This window comes from Strix uralensis, chromosome 1 (genome assembly GCF_047716275.1).
Source record: "Strix uralensis isolate ZFMK-TIS-50842 chromosome 1, bStrUra1, whole genome shotgun sequence".
Taxonomy (NCBI): Eukaryota; Metazoa; Chordata; class Aves; order Strigiformes; family Strigidae; genus Strix; species Strix uralensis.
This window is the reverse complement of record NC_133972.1, coordinates 130,856,008-130,880,479: the sequence shown is the minus strand read 5'-3', so window position 1 is coordinate 130,880,479 and position 24,472 is coordinate 130,856,008. Positions and strand designations below refer to the sequence as shown.

At 40.8% G+C, this 24,472-nt stretch overlaps 1 protein-coding gene across 1 annotated transcript in view; it reads left to right on the top strand.

The window, feature by feature from the left end:
- Window positions 1-5,189: 5,189 nt before the first annotated feature.
- ALKAL1 (ALK and LTK ligand 1) overlaps window positions 5,190-24,472 on the top strand; it is a 37,059-nt gene continuing 17,776 nt past the window's right edge. Inside the window, exon 1 of the mRNA XM_074893628.1 lies at window positions 5,190-5,537. Coding sequence (XP_074749729.1) covers window positions 5,204-5,537 — 334 coding nt within the window. The 5' untranslated portion in view covers window positions 5,190-5,203. The remainder of the gene's footprint in view (window positions 5,538-24,472) is intronic.

The following is a 24,472-nucleotide window of genomic DNA, read 5'->3' as shown; positions in this document are numbered from 1 at the left end:
AAGCTGCTTCATGTTTTCAGCTGAGCCTTCCAGAGCACAGGAGAGCCATAGGTCCTGCAAAAATTACTCATTTTATCTTAGTTGCAGGTGCAAGATGCCTTCCAAACCCAAATGGGGATGACTTCAGGGTAAAATTTCTTAATGGTGAAGCCAGTAAAGATCATTATAGCTCCATAGTAAAAAATATTTAGATGTGTTTGTAATAATAAAATTAATCTCCTATTTTTTAATTGGAAAGATGATAATCTTTATTTTATGGAATAAATATTTGAAGCCACTACCTAAATTTCAGTTAAGAACATCCCACAATTCTCTGCCGTGCTATTTCTAAAAAAAAAAAAGCTGAAAAAATAGCATCAAGTTATGAGATGCATTAAGTTTTAAGTCATGTTATATATATATATATGGCACACTGATTCTCATATCTCTTTTAGAAATACTGTTTTACTTTAACTGTATGGCTTTCCACTGTCAGGCAGTTCATTAGCATGCCTTAAAAGCCGCTTTACAAAAAATCTATAGATTCATAGAAATAAAGAACTGCAAAAGGTATTCAAGAGATCATCCGATCAAGTCCGCTGCACTGAGACAGGATCCAGTAATCATCCTCAACATATTATATATACATATTATATATACATATTACATATACATATATATATGTGTTTGCCTGTTCAAAAACTCTGATTTTAAGGGAATAGTGTGATCTGAAAACCAGCTGGAATCCTCTATTACTTATCAGAAATTACAGCAGCCATCTATAAATTACTGCCTTGGCTAATACATTCATTTTTTGAGGTCATTTTTCACTTCCTCACCCCTCCTTTAGTAACAACACTGCATTAAATCCTAGCTCAACACAGTCAAAAGGAAAATTCCCATGGACTTCAACAGAACCAGGTTTTTCCTCTGTTTTTCTTCTTGATTTACCTGAGTGGCCATGGAAATCTTTGGCTGACAGATTTATTTAGTGAGACACCTAAATTTTAAATCTTGCTTTAGCCTGTCTTTTATTTTAGTGTGTGCTTTGGGAATACATTTAGATAATTTTTATATTTCAGTGTAAATCCCAAGGTAAAATGTCACTACTAAACCAACATTTACCAATTGTTCATTTAACGGATTTGGGTTGAAGTGCTGAACTTGAGGGGAAAAATTAGGTTTCTTACTGAGCCCTGATGACATAGGTACAGTTACCTGTGCCTTCGGCAATGGAAAACACTAGATCATCTCTCCAGGTCCCTGTCGGTCCTATGATACTTTGATTTAACTAGTTGGTTTTAACTTCAGTCAGACACAGACTTCTGGCTAAGACAGATCAGAAAACAAAAAGGACATGCCACAGGAAAAAAATGTGATGTACTTGTTTAAATCCATTGGCTACAAGAAGCAAATAACCGGACTTATTTAGGCTCACTATGAACAGGTTTTCAGTTCCTAAGTAAGATACTGACTGCAGTCTTAAGATGCTCTCTTTGATGTAGATTTCATGCTGAGGTTCTTTCTTGATAGAATGAGGAGGAGGCACATTAGCGCTACTAACAAAAGGGCCAATGTAACTGTGACCTGAGAATGGGTTTTCAACCTGCCAGAATTGTCTGGTATTAGTAAAATGGTCATCTTCCTCTGGTTGCTCTCTGGTGGCCATTCTTTCAAATGCTCCCTGAAGAATTCAAATATCAAAACAATTTAAAAAGAGACAAGGTTTTGTACAATCATAGAAAACAAATATTTTTTTTGTTTGTTTTTAAATAAGTCTTTAAATCTCTTGGGCATAGAAAGAATCTGAAAAAGCTACTTAAACTTGTGATTTAGATGTGCTGTGGCTCTAATCAATTGATTCTTTTCATTTCAAGACTTGCCCCAGCTCCCACAGCAGTGAATGGGAATCATTGCAGTAACTTCAGGGCCTGATAGATCTGCCTCTCAAGCTGCTCTGCAGGGACACCTACTCTTCTTGTTTCCTTGACTTGTTTATTCTTTTGAAAATACACAAAGGAAAAAAACCCACTCCTGGTAACAAATGAAGCAACCAACCTGTCTGTTTGTTTTAATTTAAAACAGTAATTAAAAACCAGTTTATTGCCCTCTGGATGGGTATAATGTCAGTCCAAGGAAAGAAGGATTCAGCTCTTCCAAAGGAGGGAAACAAGTGGCAGCAGAGGTAAAGGACAAGAATAAAACTGGGTGGCTCATAATGGTAAAGGGCCTAGTTGGGTTCTAATTCAAAGCTTTAAAACCCTAAATACTCAACATATAAGTTAAAGAACAAAATTTAGTGGTCTTAGTATTTGTAATGGTATTTGTATCTTAGAAACCCACTGAATGTGGGTGACGTATTTGACAGTCTTTGCTCAAGGAGTCACAAACTTTCCCAAACTAGCAGCTCCAGGATGTCGTCCATCAAGACTGCATAGTCAGCTATAGCAGTTGCAGACCTCTTAGATCTTTTTCTGGGATGTGGGGAAGAGAGGAGGGACTATTCACCTGCCCTTTTCAATACTGCTTTTAATTCTTATGAGTATTTTGCTATCATCTGCCTTGAACAGACACCCAATAAAGACTTTGATTTTTTTATGAGCAGAAAAATTATTCTGTCTTAACAGTGCTACATAGATTTCCTTCCCGTGTGACCTGCTCCCAGGGCTAGAAGAAGATGGAAACCCAATCCATGACTAGTTATGAAGGTGGGCAGAGGAGCTTGAGTCAAGGTAATACTTTGGTCATTTCTAGGGGAGAATTCAGTCCCGTTCTGTGGTGGCAATATGTGTCTCTGAGGGCAAAATAAAAGCAAAGAAACAAAAAGAAAATGGAGAGAAACTTTGGGGTTTATTTTGGAGCTGGTAAATTAATATGCTTTGTTCCTCAGTTTATCACTGCCCTCTCTTTTCCTCTTCACTCAACCCAACCATCAGCTTGACCAAAGAAAACTCCTTAGACGCCCCAAATAAAGATGTAAAAAGCAGGAAATCATGTAGTGAGAAATAGATTGACACTTCTCTTCCATTAACCTGGGAATCCACAGGTCAGACCAGTGTATCTAGTGCAGTACACTGACCTCTAAAAAAAATTGTGTGTTAAAACCCTTTGTAGCCCCTCATTAGTTAAATTTGGTTTGATCTCCAATATCTGTGAGTGAGGATGGCACAAGAGTAGGAGGATGTGGGGAAGAAGCCAGCTTCTTCAACAGTGATGATGCAGCCCCTGTGATATACAGCCCTGAATGTGCTCTTCCTGAGACAACCAGAGAAGGGTACAAAGGGCAGTTTTGGGAAAGAGACAGAGTTTGTAGGGAAACTCATATGTCAGACAGATGCAGAATAGTTTAAATCTCTTTCAAATTTAAATTCCCCCTTTTCACATCTTCAAGGATATCTCAAATCCTTATTTTTCTTCCACTCTTATGAAGTAAATATCTCAGCAGTACCTTCCGACAAAGAGTTATAGTTGCAAATTCTGTCATAATGTGAAATATTGTCTGGTATAATTTAAAAAATTTGTATTGCTTTTCAATCTACGCTCAGACCACCTGTATGCACTGCTCTCTGGAAGTTCAGATCTTATTCACTAATTACTTGCGTGCATATTTAGGGGTCTAGGAGGCAAGTTTTTTAACCTGTGGGTTTAAAGGTTTCATTAGGTCAGTACCTTTTTTGCTAGCTTTTCTTTAAATCTCATTGTCAAAAATTAAAAAAAGCTGTTTTGGAGAAACAAACTTTTACAAGCTCCCTAGTTTGGGAAGTCACCTGCCAAAGACAGTCTGCCACTTTCCTTGCCATCAAAACAGAACCAAATTTATACACCCTTCAGACTTTGCTCACGGCTACTTTGTTCAATAAGGGGGGGGGGGGGGGGGGGGGGGAATAGTTCTCTTGCTGTATTCCCAAGGGAACCCCGCTAAGTCAAAGCACATTTTAATCTCTTGAGCCAGCAGCTTTATTAGTAAGCGTTTCCCAATCTTCAGGGAAATCTAATTTCACAAATAGATCAGAGCCACTTCAAACGCAGCTTTCAGTTGCCATCCACCGGGGGACAAACGGGGAGGAGGAAGTTTGTCAGAAAAGACCTTCTCTGAGCCCAAGAGTGATTACCAGAGGTGTCTCCATCGACTGCCACCCACCTAAAGTCGATACTACTCAAATGAGTACGCCGATGCGGACTATATAAGAGAAGCGCATGGCCCTGGAGGGCGCATCCCCCCTCTCCGGGCGCAGCACCGACCGCCCCGCTCCGCGTCCGGCGGAGCCTCCGCGGGGACGACGCGGGCTCTCCGCCGGCGGCCGAGGACGCCTCACCCCTGCCCGCACGCACTCGGCGGCCCTTGTCCCCCCTTGAAGGTAAGCAGCCGGCCCCCTCCAGAGAAGCCCCGGTCCCTCCCCGGTTACTCCCCGGGTTTGCCGTGCGCCCCGGCGGCGGCGGAGGGAGGGAGAGCCCGGAGCCGTCGGGGAGAGCCGGCTCCCGTGCGGCTCCGATTAACTCTTTCGCCCATGAGGATCTGCAAGGGAGGCCAAGTATCAAACGGTTTGTAAATAACAGAATTTTGCTCCCTCCCCCTTAATCCCAACCGTTTGCTATAATTAGAATAGTTTACTTAGGGGCATTAAGCACCGCTCGCGAAGCCTCAGCCTATTCTAATTGGTTTTGCCCTTTACACGCCGATTTGCAGCAGTTCCCGATGCCACTCGCCCCTAAATGAACTCCGTCCCGTTGCCCGTCCGTACGCTCTCGCCCGAAAACCGCCGGGCGGCACTGCCGGGGCGGGGGAAGGGAGGGTGGGCAGGCTGGCCCCACCGGGGCTCCCCCGCCGCCCCGCTCCGCCGGCGGAGGAGGGAGGCAACAGCGGGCGCGGGAACGCCGGGGGTGAAGGGAGCCGAGCAAACCCCCCCCCGCGAAGCCCTGGACCGCAGATACGTGCGGCGGGGTTATACCCTTCCCCTAATCCGGGGAACCGGGCGAGCGCGGCGGGGTCAGCCGGTGGCGGCCCGTCGGGTCCCCGCACCGCGCCGCCTCCGCCGGCGCTCCGCGCGTCCGCGCCCGTCCCGGGCGTTGCGGGAGCGGCGGGCGGGCGCGCACCGCCTCCGCGCCTGCCCGCGGGGGTGCCCCCGGGCGCGGCATGGGGGGCGGGGGGGGGCGGGCGGGCGGGGTGCGGGCCGGGCCCGGCGCTGACCGCCTTCGCTCTCTGCCTCCTCCCAGCGCCGCAGAGATGCGAGGGGCGAAGAGACGCCAGGCGCTGCCCGCCATCGTGCTCCTGCTGCTGGCTTCGGCCCCGCCGCCCCCGGGCGCCGAGGGCCGGGACGTGCCCGCCGCCGGAGCCGAGCGGGGGGCGCTCCTTGACCTCCTCCTCCAAGCCCTGGGCGACGGCGGCCGCCCGCTGCCGCCCCGCCCGCCGCGGCGAGACCGGGTGATCGCCCGCCGCTACAGCAGCGGCGCCCCGCCGCCCGACCCCCGCCCCATCGCCGCCGCTGCCGCCCCCCGGCCGCCCCCGGCCGCCGCCGCCCCGCCGCCGCCCCGGCTCTTCGCCGCCGCTCGCCACGGAGGTAAGAGCCACCGCGCAGCCCCGCGCAGGGAGCCCGGGGGATGCAGCCCGCCCCCCCCCGCCCCGGGTCCCGTCCTCGCCGCCTCCTCCGGCGCCCGAGTCCGACGGCTCCTCCGCCGAGGCAGCCCGCGGCAGGCGGGAGGGGGCGAGCGGAGGGCGCTCCCCGTCCCCGAGGCGGCAGCCCCCGGGCAGGTTTCTGGCTTTGCTGGGGTCGAGCCCCGCTGAGGGCGGCGCAGCCCAGCCCCGCGCCCCGGCAGGAGTTCAGCTGTGGGGGTACCCGAGACCCGGGGGAGGGGGGCCCTCGGGCCTCAGCATCTTCTGCCGGGAGGTCAGTTGCGGCCACTGTCGGTCTGCCAGTCCCTCCGCGAGCCTCCCCGCCGCCCCGCGCTGCGGCGCAGCCAGCACCGAGGGAGCCCCGTTTCTCCCCAAACTTGGGACTGCTCCTCTAATTCGCAAAAGGAGGAAAAATGACTAATCTGAGAGACTCATGTCTGGACTTGGTCCTCTAAACTTCCTCTTCAACTTGACTAGTTCCCGTGCGATGCGTTTTGCTGGGGCAGGCTCGGGAGATGCGGGCTGTGCTGGGCGTGGGGGCTTGTTCCACCGTCCGGAGGGGCTCAGGCTGGGGCAGGGAGCGCTCCCAGCACTGGCACAGGTCAGGCCTGGCCGTGACAAGCAGGGGCAGTTCAGGGCCGAGAGCAGCCGCCTGGTGATAGTCACAGACCGTGTTTGGCCAGGAAGCTGGGTGGCAGGTCACCTCTGCTGCCACTCGTTTTCACGCAGAGCCACGCAAAACATTTCCTCCTAGAGTGGAGCTGCCCACGGGATTTGTGTGGGTTAGGGTGGTGCAGTTCAGCAAGAAGGAGATTATAGTTACCGGCTTTTGGCTGTAGCCCACTAACATTTTTTCTCTTGTTGCATGCCAGAGAAGAGACCCTACTGGAGAGAAAGCAAGATGAGGGAAACTAATTTTCATTTTTTAGGTATTTGTGTCCCTCGAGAGCGCCCTTGGGGCTGATGGCTGGTAACAGATGAAGTCTAGATGCAGCCCTCCCCAAGTCACACTGGTAGACTCATTCTCTCTGCCCAGTGGTCTCTTTTAAAGGAAATTAAACCCCATTTTTGGAAAAACTTGGAAGTTGGGTGACAAGTTCAGAAGTTAGTAGGTGAGTAACTGATTGGTAGGGCAGGCACTTGCACAGTGAGATTGCTGCACAGTCTAAGAACGCTGGACTGAAAAAATACAAATCAAGCAAAAAAGTAATTAAAGTTCTGCCTAGGAAGCTTCTGCTGCGTGTGATCTGCGCCATGTACTGAGCAGTCCATCAGTGAGGGGTTATAGTGTCCCAGTGAACTTCCAGATACTCTTGCTTTTTCAGATCATTAAGTCTGTGGTAGTTAACAGAAAGCCAGCCCAAACTCGATTGCCACAGATTGTTTTGCTGACTGGAAAACATGTTGCTGGTTACCAACATAACTGGTCACGAGTGATTACTTAGTGTGGCGTGAATTCTTTATGTGCTGTGCTCAGTGTACACTTTTCCAGGAAAAAAAAATGTAAAAGGGTCTTTACATGAAGCCTTAGATGTGTCTTATTTTCAAGAGAATGAAAGATAGAAAAGTATAAACCTATGAGCAGTAGTTACTAGTATCAGGTGGCTTGAGGAAAAAGTCTGTTGTGGACAACGTTATCTCCTATTTGAGATATTTACTCCTAACTAAATAATTGTATTGAGCTATACAATAGAAAACGTAAATATTTAATAATATTTATAGAATAACTTTGAAGGGGAATTCTCTTGAATTCATCAGTAATATACATAATAAGGCTTTGTTTTCTATTAATTGTTAGGTTTAGTAACTATATTGTACACAAAAGGAGTGGAACTGCTGAACATCCTTAGAGAAGTTCTCGAGTTGTCCCTGCGGTAGGTGCAGTGTCCTGTGGGCAGCCACAAAGGTACTTTTCTCTCCAGCCTAGAAAGTGCAGATTACAGTCAATTTTTCGTATTCATTCAATTTTTTATAAACAGCAAGGATACAAATTAGAACCTGTTGTGATGGTATGTGTTTGGTTTTTGGGATAGAGAACTGTGACAAGGCTTTTCTTACAAGTCACCAACACTTTTCTCATAACTCCTCACCATAACTGTCACCAGCACATTAACAGCAGCCTTTTACTCCAACTGGTAGTACCTGAGTTTCAGCCGAAGAGAATAGCTCATCTTCCCATCACTCAGGAAAGGTGGTGTATTCAGCTGAGTACTCAGCTAAGCATTTAAAACCAGAGATGCATATTTGAATTGTCTGTTATTGCTGAAAATCAAACCCAAGTGTCTGATTTAAAAGAAAACTGAGTAGCCCAACTGTTTCCTTTGAAACAAAAAGCATTCAGAACAGTGCCGTATACAGAACAGAGCATGCAAGAAGTATCATCTCTGTGTGTTTTATCATTTTTCATTTCTGAGGATGCTACTCTGTATTATCAATGAACTGATTAGCAAGAGGGCTGAAATGTGATTCCCCTCCCGTTCTTCTTTCTTTCCCTCACTCTCAGCACTGGTTCCAGCTTTAGTCTAAGCATATGATGAGCTAATTCAACTCACTGAGCAGCACCTCCACACACACCTTCCTTTTATTTTATTTCATCTGGGGGGCTTGGTTAGCTATTTGTGTAGCAAAGAGAGCTGGCCTGGTGTGCCACTGGGTGAATTTTAGGAGCAGCACAAGGCAAGTGGCCAGAGGATGTGACAAGGGGCAAGGGATGAGAGGGGATGGGACGTCCTCCTTACTGTGATGGGGACCTCATTTAGCTCAGGCCATAACGGAAAAGCACAGCATCATAGGGTGTCTTCAATGAAGCTGGAAAAAGAAAGGTGAGACACTGTCAGACATCCTACATGTACCACTCATTTACAGATACATAAATAAGATGATGTAAAAGCAAGAGTGGTTGGTCTGTGATGCCCCATCTGGATGTGGCTTGCAGGCAGTTCAAGGGCAGGTCCTGGGCTAGAGCTATGTCATGGGAGTAACAGTTGTGCTCTACTTCATATGGGTTTATTGGGAGGCAAAGGGACACAACAGCACTGAAGTAGGATGGACACTCAAACCTGCCCTGTCTGTTGGGGCAGTAAGCTGCTGTGACCTGCCTGGAAATGACTCTTTAGGTCTTTTTTTCCCCTTAAAAGTCAGGGATATATTCCATGTCATGTGCTTCTTGGCCACATCAAGATTTGTTTCATGTGAATCTTGTAGAACCCAGGACACCCCCATATGCAATAAAGATAGCAGTTTCACCATCACTTTAGCTGTCTTAACTTCTTACCTCTTTTATCCCTACATGTTCAAAAGTCTCACCTCATGCAGATCTGTCCCTGTTTTTCTTGATGACCTGATTAATGAGAGTAATACTTATTGGAAGAGTATACTCGGAAGAAATAATTTCAACTAACCAAAAAGCAGCCTTCATCTTTTGCTAGGATTTCTGGTAGGATGTCACTAAAAATACAAATTGTTCCTTTGAATTATTTTATCTAGTGGGATTAAATTTTCTGTCACAACATCCTTTATTTGCCTGATTTCCATGAAGTTTCTATGCTTGAGTGTGGGGTTTTTTTGCACTAAGAAGTGTCTCATAAAGTTTTTAAGCTTAGTGATGAAAGGTCCTCAATGGGCAATCTTTTCCATACCTATTCCCTGCTTCTGATGCATAACTATGATCAGGTTTTTTTATGAAGAACCCAAATATGTATTGTCACAAAGAGGACTCAACATCTGGTTATTTTTGAATGTCACATTCGGGGAGCTAGAATAGTTTGTCAATCTTCTCAGATTTTCTTTGTTACCTTTATCCACACACTTTTCACAGAACCAAAATAGCTTCTATGTAATTAGATTTAAAGAAGTCTTGGGAAATAAAAAAAGTCTGCCTTAACTGTTCTTTCCTTACACATTCCCAACAACAGTGAAGAAATGAGCTATCTAAACTTACAAGGGGTAGGGGGCTGAAATTTGTCTTTGTGATGGGAGACCAGCAAGACGTTTTAAAACATTTTGATTAGTTATTTTTCAAGCACGAAGGAATGAAGATAAATATTGCTCTCAATTTACCAGTGTGTTCAAATTAGCCTCCTGAGCATATCTACTTCAGTTTTAGAATAACACATCAAAGAAGAAAATTTGGCCCTCAAACTATTTCAGCTTTGAGGTTAAACTTAAGAGTTGAGTTTTATGCCAAAATTTCTTATACATCAGCAGAAGAAAACTGAAAGTTGTCCCATGACATGGAGCTAATTTAACTATTATTCATAATGCATTAGATTTGAAAGATATGATTGAGGTTTGTTTTAGTTTACGGTTGAATCAAAACCATGTAGCCTTATGTAAGGCATAGGAAAAGTTTTGTTCTTTTTACTCACTTAAAAAGTCTCCTGTAAATGTAGTGATAGTTACAGCTGGAAGTCCCTAGTTCTGCAAGACCTGCTGTGCCTAATACTAAACTACTTCAGTGAATGTAATTGCAGATCTGGAATAAAAAAAGGAGACCACTGAGGAATGTAAACCTTGTGTCTAGGAAATGAAAACGTATGGTACGGCATAACACAGAGTTCTTTGTAATACTTATGTCTTGTCCAATTATTATTCCTATTAATAAAATAGCTTTTTTTTTTATTTTTTAGTATATTGTGTTAATAGGAATTGCCGGGCATTCGGGAGGCTTAAAAGAAGAGAGTTAATAAAAATGACGTTCTCCAAAATCACATGCTTACCAAAGCAGACATTACCTCAGAAATTTGCAGAATAGTGGATGAAATTGGTTTAAAAGAAGAATAACTATTACATTAAAAAATCAAAATAAATTCTGTTGACTTATAGTAATTACTCCTGATTCCACATCCGAAGTTTTTGAATAAATTATTTTTGCAGTGAAGTTGGTGTGTAGGCTTTTCTGGAACAGAACCAGACAAATATGTTCTGCTTTCAGAGGCTTAATATGATCCATATTCTGAATGGTTAAGGGTCTTATTTTTCTTTATTTTTATTGAGATGGACACGATAGGCAAATAAATTATAACTCTGCACATTTCAGATCTAGTAATTAAAAGAAAATATAGTCTCATAAATTAACAAACTGAAAGAATTGTCAGATATTTTTCCTCTCAACAGAACATCTATACGTCAGTCTCCATGGAAGGGTGCAACTGGTTTGGGTACTGGAAGCAGTAAAGATGCCGTAGGACAGTATGTTGCTCAAGCCAGTGGTTGCAGAGGCAGGAGCAGAGGGGCTGTGAGGATCTCGCCACACCATGATGCAGAAATGTGAACAGTCCCAGTGAGTTCAGTGGAAATAACCATTATCTCTAATTGTGCCAAGATTAGGTGTCAATTGTACCCAAAAAATATGAGCAGGCAGGATAAATTTTTGCTACAGTTTCATTTGAGTGAAAAGAATTATTTTTCGTTAAATATATTGATAGCATTTTGATCTCAAAGCCATCCTCAAATTTTCCTTGATAAATTCTCCTAAACAAGTTGATATTGGCCACTTTTTAATGACTCATCACATAGTGTTTCCTGTAATGAATATATAGTTCCACACACCGATAGATTTAATTCTGACAAGTGCATATTTGTACCTGTTTTTGCATTTGTAAGCACATTTTGCTTTTTCCACCATTTTTGCTATTTTTATAGAACGAGCCTTGACTTTACTGCCTTTCATTCAGGTCAGCTGTTATTTATCGCCAGCATTTCCTTCCAGAAAGTGTTGCCTTTGTGCTAGTTCCCCAAACTGTAAAATATCTGTGATCTCAGTGCCTCTACTTTGCATGCTGACTTTCTTAGTTTCTAATTTAATTAAGTCCCAAATGCTGCAGAGAGTGTATATTCCTTCAGCCTTCAGTTCTGCACAAGTGCTGGGATCTATCATTGTGTCCGGCTTCTTCATGGTTATGATGCCTTTATGACCTCTAACCCTGATGCTACATTTCTTTCCTTGACTGCTTGGGTTTTTATGTGTATTGTTCAATATGCTTTGTAGTAGCAATATTGTTTGGCAAACATGACTGCCAGGCAATAGAGCTAGGCCACTGAACAGAAGGCATCCGAAATCTAGGATAAGCCAGAAATCTTCCATATCATGGTGGAGAATGTCGAGCCCATGGACCAACACTGACAGCTGATGAATGAGTGAGCAAAGACAAAACGTAATTGTTATGTATATGGAGGTTTAAAATATAATGAAGTCTGTCAGAGTAGTCCTTCAAATGAAATGGTGACACTGGTTCTCCAAGGGGCTCTGCTCTCACTTCCATTAATCACAACGCAAACCGAGCGTGCTCGATACCTCACAGTACCGACCCGAGGTTGTGCGCTGCCCTGGCACGTGAAGGGAGAAACCTTGTGGAACTGCAGTTCACTGGGCAGCAAACATTTTGGATGTCAGTATGCCATGCCAGGAGCAAGATAGGATGTCAGCATATGGAAAAGCTTTTCTTTTTGAGCTATTGCATACAAAAAGTCAGTGACTTTTTCTTTATTCAATATGAGGAGATCTTCTGGTCTTTGCTTTAGTTCTGTTTCATATTTTTATAAAAATTATATTTAACATGACAAGAGACACAATTACTAGTGTGTACAGTTCTAGCCCCAGAAAAGTGACTGTTATAATTTTCACTGAATTACACCAGGACTGGGCCTGAAGTACACCAGGACTCGTCCAATATGCAGGGAAGTGAGTAACAAATAAAACAGAAGTTTCACTTCAAAGTAGATCCAAGTGTGTAACTGTCTGTAACTCAGGAACTATAACATGCATTTTGAATTAGTCTAGCTTGGCCCTGAGCCTCTGAGCAAACTGAAGAGTTGATACATTTTGTATTTTTTTTCTTTACTGTAGACACGATTTAATTTTTCAATCAAGGAAGAATGGCAGGTATCTGTTTTATTATTTCAGGTGTTAATCTGCTAGGGAAGGCCTCTGAGAGGTGGGAGAATGTAGTACACAGGTGTAAAGCTTTGCAAACATTTATTGTTTTGTTAGATAGGCTTTATCCTTGAAATACACTGGTCATGTCTGGAGATGATGTTGATTTTTAAATATGTATGTATACGGGGAAAAAGATTTAAAAATGAGAAGTGTAACTGTGCATACATACATATACATAGGCACACACACTCATCTTTTAATTAATGGCTTTTGGTCAATTTGAGGGAAAGTGATGTGGTGTTTCAGACCTACATGTGATTTGAAAGTTACAAAGGTGGCTTATAAATGTAGACTGAATTTTCAGAAGTGCTTAAAGCAGCATAAAAATCATTGCCTAGTAGTAAACACTCTGCAAAACTATAAGCAAAACCTCATAATCGATAAGGGACCTGAGAAAGTTGCACCACCTAGGAAAATAGCCACTGGAAGGCTGTGGAGAGAAAGGGTAAGTTGCTTCCATGTCTAAAGTATACATAGCGCCACTGTCTGCATTGGGATTCTTTTATTCTTAGAGAAGATCTCTCCAAGTGACCTGAAAGTAGTTTGTAGGAGGGGGAAAATATCCCCCTTATTAACACTTACCTGTTTTCTAGAGAACTAAAATTTTCAGTGGTGTTTATCTAGTACTTTTCACTAAAGTAAAAAATAAAATTACTTAAAGGTGAGCAAATCTTATGTTAGTATTTTGTAAGACTTGTTTTAAAACATACCAGATAAGTGCACTTCAATAGCCATAGTGAATATCTTATTTTTCAGTAACAGCATTCAGCTGATGTACTGAAAAAATTTTTTTTGACAATTTGTTGCTTACATTTGGTTTTTATGGTGAGGAAGAATATTAAAGCAGACTGTTAGAAAAGAATATAATGATTTCTGAATGTATGCACACATAAGCAGTGTTACATGGGACAAGATGCATGTTTTTAGTTGGAAAAAAATGTGTTCTCTAGGACATTTTTTTTTTGTTTTGACGCTTAAGCAATTGCATATACTCCTTGCTCCTGAGACCACAACTGAAACTTGACTCTGGTGAAGAAAATGTATCAAAATGAAACTTGCAAAATCACTAGAAATCAGGAGAAGATACATGATAGAAAGCATTTTGCTAGAAAAAGCGCAGCTGATCTCCTGTGTTAGCCTCAGCTGATGGTTAGGCTTTTCTATGCAATTTAAGGATGAATGCTTCGTTTTGTCACTTGTGAATTAGAGGTTACTACTTTAGTGGAAGTCCTACAGGCTATTCTTTCATGTTTTGAGTATTTTTAATGTCGGTGAATTGGAAAACAGTTGCTCCAGTGAGGGAATTGACAGACTATTGATTACATACCGAGGGTGCAATTCTTTATCTTTAGGGTATAAACAAGATTTAACACATGAAGGATCCAAGCATTTTATTGGTTAGTGGCCACTTTTATATTATCCTATGTTTTATTATATCTGCTGGGCAAAAAAATCCTTGATGTGCAATGCTCCACTGATTTTACTAAAACAGTGCATGACAATGTGTTTGTTTAATACAGTCTTTAATACCAATGGAAAATCCTGTTTGGAATTACAAATTGTGGCTACTTTTAAATCCTAATATTTTGTTTTTAAAAATACAATTAAAATGGTTTTGTAATCAAACAAAAACCACTTACAGTAAAGGCACAACTTTGCAAACTAAGCATATTTAAACTTTTTCTGTAAGTTTTTTTTTTTTTTTAAAGTCTATTAGGTCAATTCAAGTAAATTGGGTAGATTGCATTTTAGTACAGGTTCCTCTTACTACATGATTTAAAATCTGTGTCTTTGACTTGAAGAAAAACATTTAAGGTTGCATCAGGAAAGCAACTATTGTCATGTTCCTTGCATATATATTTTGGACAACTTCAGGGGTAACATAGAACAAATTAAATTAAGACTTTGCTACTTAAATTATGCCTTTTTTACTTAAGCCAGTAAAATAAAGGTGAAAAGTAAAATAAAACCCAACTGGAAGAGGCAGACACCCTTTTTTCCTTAACCCTTGCTGTTTATGATCTCAAGCTGTATGTGGTGTGTTTCAGTAGAAGGAACCTTTGAAATGAAGTGTTAGGAAATGCATCTTCATCAGTATATGTGGCAGTACTGGGTATATGCACTAGATTAGTAAAACCCTTAAATTGCATTGGATTAAAATAGCTGAGGAGATAGCTGTGATGTTATTACTATAATCGTGATAGAGTAATTACTTCTTCCTTGTCTGTTAGTGGCATAGCATGCCTAACATGTGAGAGAAATTTTAACTTAGGAAATTTAGGAAAAACTCTTCTTTTACACAGTGAACAAGGACTTATGGCCAAAACATACCAGTATGAGGATTTCTTGTGGTCTCTGAAGAAATCTTCTGGGATAGAAGACAATCTAGAGCAGACTAATCACTTTTGTTTTATGCTATGGGCCTAAAGTTTGAATGGGCCTGTTGTTCAGTACTAGTTTAGCAAGACACCCCATAAAATTTTTGTTTCCCATTATTATATAATCATATCCCAAGTCTGCATGTAAAGCTAACATACACAGATTTCCCCCCTTTATTTAGTAACAAGCAGCTTTTCCCAGATGTCAGGCAGTTTTTAGACTTTCAGAAAAGGGATTACTACAAAATAAAACATTTATGTAGATTAAGACCTGCACAGGTACAGCAAATTTAACACCCAGATGTACTGCTCATGAACAGGGTAACATCACCTGCATGGTGGAGTCACTCCATGCCTATGTTTGTATGTGATTCAGATACATGGGACTATAGAGGATTATTTAAATTTATTTAAACTGCAGTCAGGGCTTTCAAAATCCTTAAAACAGATCCAAACTGCGCATTTATACTGAAGTCCACTGACCCAGAACTGAGCAGCACCTCCAGAAAAACCTTGCTTCTCCTTCTTCACTTTGGTCTGGGATATTCCTGTCCTGTCAGAACAAGAAGTGAAGCAAGGAGTAAATTTGGAGATTAAATAATATAACAAGATAAGTGTTATTTTAGAATAGATAGAAAACCTCCTGAATATTGAGGGTAACAGTTCCTTTTTTCTTCAGTTACACTCTCCATCTCAGAGTACCAGGATATTATAACAGTGAGAGCAGTATTAAAAAACAGGAAAATTAAACTTGCTCAGTCCCAGGATATGGAAAGTGTTTTCTGTTTTTTATTTAAGGTCAGCAGTTTCTATTCAGCACATTTTCGCCCACTGAAATGTATGGTTTTCATGTATTTTACATCTGCTTATGGTCCTCAAAGATAAGACCGCCAATATCAGTATGTCTAAATAGCTCACTATGTTTGATACATTTATATGTAACACTTAAATAAAATATTTTGATCATTTATAAGATGTCTCCTTATGTAACTGTGATAGGGTAAAATGACCTTAGCCTGAGTATAAACATGGCATATGTTCACTGGGAACACCTTTAAGATAGCAGTTTGGAATAAAGTACTTATAAGGGAGAAATGATGGATTATTAATCTATTATGATAGTTCTGAATCTGTTCTAATTTGGAAAGAAATAGAAACATTTCTAAAATAAGCACAGGAAATGTAAAGTACAGTTAAACATTACCATTTGCACAGCAATCAACCTGGAACCTATTCATATTTCAAAAAGAGCAGGGTCTAATTAAGCCCTGGCAAACTCAATTCCATTTCCTTTCACTCTGATAGAGTTTGCCTATGTTTGTCAGTGCTAAGTTTGGCTTGTATGCAGTTAAGCACATGTCATCAGCTTTCATTCAGATGATTCAACTAGTTCATATATTGCTTTTGATGTATTGCAGCTGTTCTTGTGTTTAATTTATGCAAATATTCTAGAATCTACATTTTCTAGCAGCCATGATAACTAAAACAGAATACTTGCATAGAGTGCTGCAGAATTGCAAGAAGTGAATTTCCTCTTCATATTTATCAATGTGTAGTCTCTGTATCTCATTCTAAGAGTGGTTCTGCCTTCAGTCAAGAGCTCTCCAATAACTTTCCAGGCATAATTTGGAGTCTCTGGATTCAGCTGAAATATATGACTTGAGAGTTTAGTGATTTCAAATAGCTGATGAATGAAAGGAAGTTGTTATCTGTTACAGAAAAAAAAGCTATGAATAGAAAAAGATAGCTTCAGTAAATTAATGCCTTGAATAGTTTGACCAGTCTACCTATATGCCTCATTATTTTCAGTGAATTACCCTTTTATAGTTTAATGAACAATTAGTATTGTAATACATCTTTCCTCTTGGAAAGAGTGAAGTACATATTCACAGCTTGGTATTCAAAATAGTGAGGGTTTCATAATGCCATAGATTTTCCCATTTGAATTCCTCGAGGGATATCCTCTGTTTATTAGAATCTCTTAGAAAAAAGAGACCTCTTTTGCATAAACTCATACATCAGCTCTGTAATTTTTTGAGATTTTTTCTTTTACTTTTCAAAATAGATATGTATTTCAGTGTTTTCCATATTCACATCTCTGACAGAGGAGAGAAGAAGAAAAAGGGTGCTTTTGAATTATGCACATAGTACTTATCTGTATGTCTGTGGTGCTGTTCAGGCAGCTCAGTGAAAAGTATAGTTGCTAAATTCTTTTTTACATTTCCTTTTCAAATGTAAAACTTGTCAGAATATGTTAATGTAGATCTATATCCATTCCAGTTCTGTTTTCTAGAGTGATCACTAATAATAATAGCAGAAAAGTAATCATATACATTACATTTGGCTTATTTCTTGATCCCACAGCATTTTCTGATGGAAACAGGGATTTAGAGAGAGGAAAGAAAAGAAATCCATGCTTCTTAATGTTCTTTTGCCAAACAAATATAAAGGTCTCCACAGGCAAGGATTAACTAATACAAATATGCTTTCTGAGCAGCTATTGAAGAATTACTAATAAACATCATTATAGCTGAGTTCAAGATATTCAACCTTGTAAATATATCCTGTTATAATTTCATTACAGTTGGCTGAAGCCCTAGGAGAAGCCGATGTTTCAACCTCTTTGTTCAAGTCTTAATGAATTATTGGAGAGTGGCTGATTAGAAAGCATTGAATCAGAAGGGGCCACTGCATTCTGAATGTTACTCTCTTTGATGTTGTTTACCTCCCAGGTTGACTCATTTCCTTGGCCAGAAATCTTGGTACATGAAGCTGTGAGCCTACTCTGCTGGGCATGTAATGCCCAGTGCATGTCTGGAAGTCATATGTGGTAGGTCACTATTTAGTGAACGTTGTAAGTGTTCGTTGAAGCTCACACCTTAGAATAGGATTCTGCCCAGAAGTGGGGCACAACTGTATTGTAGCTAAAGGGGATACAACAAAAGAAGTGGGATGCCCAAGTAGAAGTTTAATTTCTCCTTAGGGTAGACACATTTTCCATACTTACTCCCCTACTTTCTTTCTATTTGGTGGATCTGCTTGCTTCCTGCTTCCAGTTGCTTCCTGAACTCAAAGCCTCTTCAGCTGTCCAAGGCAGAGTCTACACTGTAGTGTGAAAACACCTGTTTGTGACACTTGGGCCACTGCACTCTGCTGGATAAGAGCTTGGGCCTACGCTATGTATCAGCATGTACTTGAGCTTTCTCTCTGGACAGCTCCAGATTTTAGGTAACGAAACATGAGCACAGGCACAGGCATAAGGGCTTAGGCTGTGAGTGCATCTCCTCCTCAGATCGAAGTCAGTTCCTTGACTAATTCCTTAATAATGTAAACATATTCAAAGAGGTGGATGAAGTTTGAGTAATTGGTGCTGTCTTCACAGTGGCTTAGCTTTGTTCCACTGCTTCCCACAGCATACTTCTGGGGCAGTCCCTCTGTCAGGATTCACGTTTCCCAGCAGATCATTGCCTAAATTAAACTCAAATAAGAGCAGGAATAAATTACATACTGATTTTTTCATCTTCATTAAACTAGTCTCATTTAAAGATCTTTTCATTGGGTGCATCACCTAAAATAATGTAAAAGGAGCAGCCATTAATCACAAGATTCCCCACTCAGGCAATGGTTGACAAACACTCAAACAGTGTGGTTTTTTTTTCAGTTGAACCTATCTTCAGGGTACCCCCTAACACAGCCTCTGCTCTCTTGGGGTGTAGAGGAGGGGTTTAAAAAATTAGCTTGCTTGGATTGAGGGTATTTTCTTTAAGGCTGAAGTTGCAATATGATTAAGTTCTTAAGCATGGTCTGCACAGATAGAAGTGACCTATAGTTTAAGGGTTCAGATCTTTTGAGAGGTCTTATTAGTAATGCGCTTTGGACAGATCCTCAATTGTATGTCTTCCGAAATATTGCAGAAAGAGCATCATAGCAGACTGTGTTTTCGCTTTAGTTACAATAGCCTCTGGATTATTTAAAATTAACTGGATAGCTTTAATTTGAAGAAGCAAGTATGCAGACTAAGAATATTTGAAGCATGGTAATGAGGGCTGTAGCCAGGCCTCTTACTTTTTCACATAAGAAGATGGCGAAGGTTCAGAGGGTGCAAATGAGGAAGGAAATAACATGAAAGCTGTTTTTGCCAGACAGGTAACGACTTATTTGTGCTGGGAGAATATCCAGCTGGGAAAATCCATGGTTGTTACAGCCTTTGTGCCACCAGAATAGAAAAAAGGGTTGGCTCAGAGAAGAGAAGAGAATCTGGCTCAAAGAACTTAAAATAAATATCAGATGTCAGAGCTGTGACTTAATTGTTTAGCTAACTAGATCATGTGAATTACACACAGATTGTGGACCTGTTTTTGCTTGTATTGAAATCAAGGAGAACAGAATCAGGCCATACTCTCCTTCCAGTGTCTTTCAGCCCTCAAAACTGTGTTATTTGAGAGTTTGACAGCTCCTAGAATCATTTCTAGTACCAGTCAGGAATCCAGAGAGCTGCTAATATATAGCTGCTTTGTGTTTTATTACGGTAGACATAAGCTAGGACTCTAAACAGAATGCATTTCCTTAGTTGCTGTTGGATTTTATTTCAAAATTTGACATGCAAACAATGGGTTCTGTGACTTTAACCATGGAAATTGGAACTCCGGGTGCAGACATTGATTTCTGACAGTAGCCAGTTTCACAGAGTTACATTGAAACTTACATGTATTTTCCTCCTTTTAATGCAGTCTCAGGTAACAGATCTGACAGTCTCAGAGTTAGAGCTATGCCCCAACACAAGAACATTAGCTTATAAATATCCCCTTGAGAAACTGTAGTTCTGAAAGCCTTATAACTCTGTAGTGAAAATTTATCTTTTTCTTCCTTAATGAACATGTAAGATATGTTTGTTACCTTTATGAATAAAAGGAAATCAAATATTTTCCTCTTATCAGTACACTATTTCATGTTTCCTTTAGCATTTTAGAATTTTCTATTAAATAAAAAAACCCCATGTTTAATCATGAAGGCTTTGCAGGAGTGAGGAAACTATCAGAAGAAGGACAGTGGCAGCTGAAAACTTGAAAGGATTATTTAGTTATAACCAAAGTTAAATTACCTGGAGCTGACTGACAATCTTACATTCAGGAAGATGCGAAAGATTCTGGGAGAAGGTTTCACATATGCAATTGAAAGTACATTTCTATTACATGGCTAACAGCCTTCACATAGTTCTACTGACAGGGTGAAATATTGGTAGATAGGTGACAGAAAGAAAAATATTTGTAAAAATCTACAGCCAATTTGCAGACTGACATGTATTTCTACAAATTCTTACTGGATAATGAATGGCTGTTGGTATAGCATGTAACTGATGACCTTAGAAATGAACAGAGCATAGAGAAATTACTTAGTATCATATTTCTGGACATACTTGGAAGATACTGCGGGAAATACTCTGATTTAGATATCGCAGTTTTTAGGTGCTGGTTTCCGCATTCACACTACAGAGGGCATCAGAGAGTGGCAAGCATCTCTGTGCCCTGGCCAGCTGGGGTTCAGCCTCTCCAGGCTCATGATGATAATACCATTGCTGCAGTCTTTTAACCAACATGTGATTTCTTTTTCTGAGAAATGAAAGTATAGTGTCTGAGCACTTGGCGAGCAATTACTTTCCCTTCACAAATGGTGAGTTAAGCAAAGAAAAATCAAAGTTTGAGGGAGAGAGGAGGAACATAATATTAGCAGTGTTGAAAAACCTGCACAGTTCATAGCAGGCAAACTTATCCTCCCCATCCCCTGTCAGTGTATCCTGACACTTCAGACATGATTAAACGCTTCTTCTGTAGCTCAAGTGAGTTAGCTCCCTCCAGCCTTAGGTTATGTCCTTCCCACAGTTTAGTGCCTAGGCTTGGAGGAGACAACTCTAGGGATAATCTGTTGCCCTTAAGAGGGTGTTGAACTGAAGGCTGGCAGCCCCTTTCAGGCTGTAAATAGTCATTGCTCTGCTGAGGTAGGAAGGCCTCCCTGGAATTACTCTTCGTGCTATTAGTTGTCTTCATAGCAACAATCGCTGCTAACTATTCCTGTCACTCTCTGTTCCCACTCACAGCTCAGCGGAGACCAGCCAAGGTGAGAAGGCCAAGCAGAGCACAAGGGAGGGGAGAAGGCAAAGTGCGATAGCTGGGCAAGAGTAGGGCATGGGCAGGGAAGAGTGGGGGTAGTGGCTGGCTGGGTCCTTCCCATAGGTGTGAACAGGTATTTATCATCCTCCCATGACTGCAAGTCAACCTTTTCTGCTGCTAAGAGTACTGGAGGGACTTAGTTACAGTTTTCTTCCATACCTTCTGAAGAATTGACCTAAGTATGGGTGAAGGTAGGAATGATAAGTAGGTGTCCTTATCCTGTGCCTTGTATCCTGTGTAGGTGCTCCAAGTGATACAAGATGAATACCAAATGCTTCCATGCCTATTTCCAGCCTCCTCCCTTGTGTTGTCACAGGTGCTTTCACTTTTGTACGATACGATAATGTGGATTACAGGGAATGGGAAACTCAGACAACATGAGCAGTTGTGGTATCTCAAAGATGGTCCTGTAAGTTCAAGTCAGAAAGTTGGGTTATAAAGGAGAGAGTTTCCATATCTTTCCAAAATAGCATCATAATGAAATGAAGAAGAGCAAACTCAAGTAAAATTAGCATATATTTGCTTTGTTTGCTCTTACTGTTTTGGTTTTGTGAAAGTTTCTGTTGAAGGACTGATTTCACCTGAAGCATAAAAAACCCTAGAGACAAGAGTTTGTCTCAGAGGACTTTGTGTCACTTCACCTCCCTTCACTTGCATGATAGAAGGCAGGTCTCCCACAGATTTTGCTTGGAACGGACTGTATTGGCAAGGGTGCCATGATAATAGCACATGAGCTTTGACCGGGGCAGTCTGCTTTCATTGTGTCCTGTGAGATCCAGTAGAGAGGTACAAGGATTACAGGACTAAAGGTCTTGCTTTCCTAAAAAAGAGGACAAACTTCACTTTCATTCACTTTCTACCACAGATAAATGGAGAGAAAACTGCAGCAGTGAAGAAAAGTTGGAATACAAATAAGTACAAATTTAGAGTATAAATGAGCACATAATGCCTTGAGACAGCATCACAGTTGTGGTTTTGGTGTTTTGGAAAGAGAAACTTGAGAAAAGTGGACTGTTTTAAAAGTTATCTGTCTCATAACGTACACCAAAATTTATTTACTTTTAATGAAAACAGCAGTGTTTACGATCTGAAATACCCAAAAGGGAGCAAGATAATGGACATACTTTTCATGAAAACTAGCTGAATCGGTAGGATGATACTTACAGATTTTCCCTGTGCTACAAATGTGGCAAGGAGCTTGGGACATTTAATTTCTAATCCCATGTACTCCTTTGTAATGTAGTAATAAATAAATTGAATTAATTCAGAAACTAACTCCATTTAATGATTTGCAGTAAACAAAGAATGATGGAGTTAGCAATAAAACACTATAGCAAACAAATGTATTTCTTGGGGTAAAAGAGCATGTTTTGCATGGCTCATCACCATATATTTACAAGCTTGCATAGTCTTTAGGTAAAACTTAGCATTTAATCAAAAGGACTCTATACGGGCAGGAATATCAGGGATTCTGGGGGAAATTCTTCCCTCTTAGGTGGGGGAGGCCACCTAAGCCATGACCCAGTGGGGATAATAGCACATAGAACATAACTGAGTTAGTTATTTGTTGAATTAAAGCTAGTATTTCACACTTAGAATCATATGGCATAAACCTATTTGGTTTATTAAGTCCAGCCATCTGCTATTTCAGGCAACATGTCCTAGAATCTTGTTCATAGCCTTTTCAAAGAACTGGAACGTGCCTAGCTAATGTAAGACTTGTCTTGCCCATTTATCGGTTAGCAGAGATTAATAAATATCCCTTCCTTCTTGAAGAAAAGGTCCAATTTGTGTTGCTATTTATATTAGATTATAGCATGTACAGAATCTTCCATAATATTTATAACACAGTGTTGCTAAAGCTTACTGCCCCATCGCTCAACTAAAAGCTATACATCGAACTGAAATCAAATGTCTAAAGTTAGTCATCTGTTTTGTTGGTACCCACCTGAATATCTCTCTAATAACAATACAGCTGAAAAATATTTGGGTCCAATAATCCATCCATAATTCCCTTGCAATTACATTAATAGGGTGTTGATGAGTGAGGGGGACTATGCAGCTGTCAGTGAGAGTGGAATTTGACCCTAGTCACTGTAAAAAGGCAGCACTTCGAACTATTTCAAGACTATTTTTAGAAATCCTAAAAAAAAAAAAAAATTCCATTCCAAACAAAGGGTGAAGAATTAGAAATTTGAAATACTTCAAATCTATTCCAGACTGTGGTACGCAGATGTCAATCCATCAAATAGATGTTATGAGGACATATAAACATGTAGTTCTACAGACAAAAACAAGGCATGCTGAATTATGCCTGTGCTCTTTATATGTTTTTGAATATGTTCATTTTCGCGCTCTACTACGATTTGTAGAAGGTGTCCTTATCTGTTTTTATCATCAGTTTTAGAAATGCCTTTATACAATACTTTGTGCATTTGTTTAAAACGTTCCGTATTTGCAATACTGCAAATTTGGGAGAACCAAATAGATTTCAGTTACTCTCCTGTGAATGCCCTGTGAATATTAATCCCCCTGAATTTAAGGGAGCAACTGGTGTAGATAAGGCTTACAAGGGTGAATAAGAGAGAGAGGACATAGGTGAGTAGAGGCTCTGGGATAAGAATGAATGGTTGTCACTACATGTGCTGGACTGGCAGAGGGAAGAGAGATAAAAAATAGAAATGGTGACTCAATGCCAGACTGAGATTTTAGAAGCTGGTGCTTCCTTTTATGTCCATCTTTAGCACATATAAGCGTTGCACTGATTTTTGTAATGTAGTGCTCTTGCCAGTGGTGACTGACATGGTAGACTTTATCGGCCATAATGAAAGTAAACCCTGTTAGGCTTTCTCTTTGAGGTCATACCATTGTACTTCTAAATTGACTGATGTCACAGCCCACTTTATTGATCAAGGTCCTGATCAAAGTTACAGAATAAAGACTTAATTTTATATATATAACACCAGATACTGTATTCGTAACTAAAGTTGGGAGAGTTTGAGAATATATCAATTACTCAACATTTAAAAGAAGTATTAATTGCCCTGCTCACATCAGAAAAATATTACTGGAATGAATATCAGGGAAAGTGAACATTCAGTCACTAGTTTAAGTATCCTAAGAAGCACCATTTCAAACCTGGACAAGTAAATAAGCACGGAGGCATTTATCTGACATGGGAATGGAACTAGAATTTTAGGACTTGACTAATGAGGTACAATCATATATCACAAAAGTATATTCCAAATATTATCTATAAATAAAGTTGAAATACTGAACAAAGATGTTATGGACAGCAAATACATCCAGAGAGATTAGAATGCTGTTTATGTCTTCTCTTGGAGAAGCAGAAGATAAATTGACCAAGTCATTCATTATAAATTCTTAATTGCACTCTTAC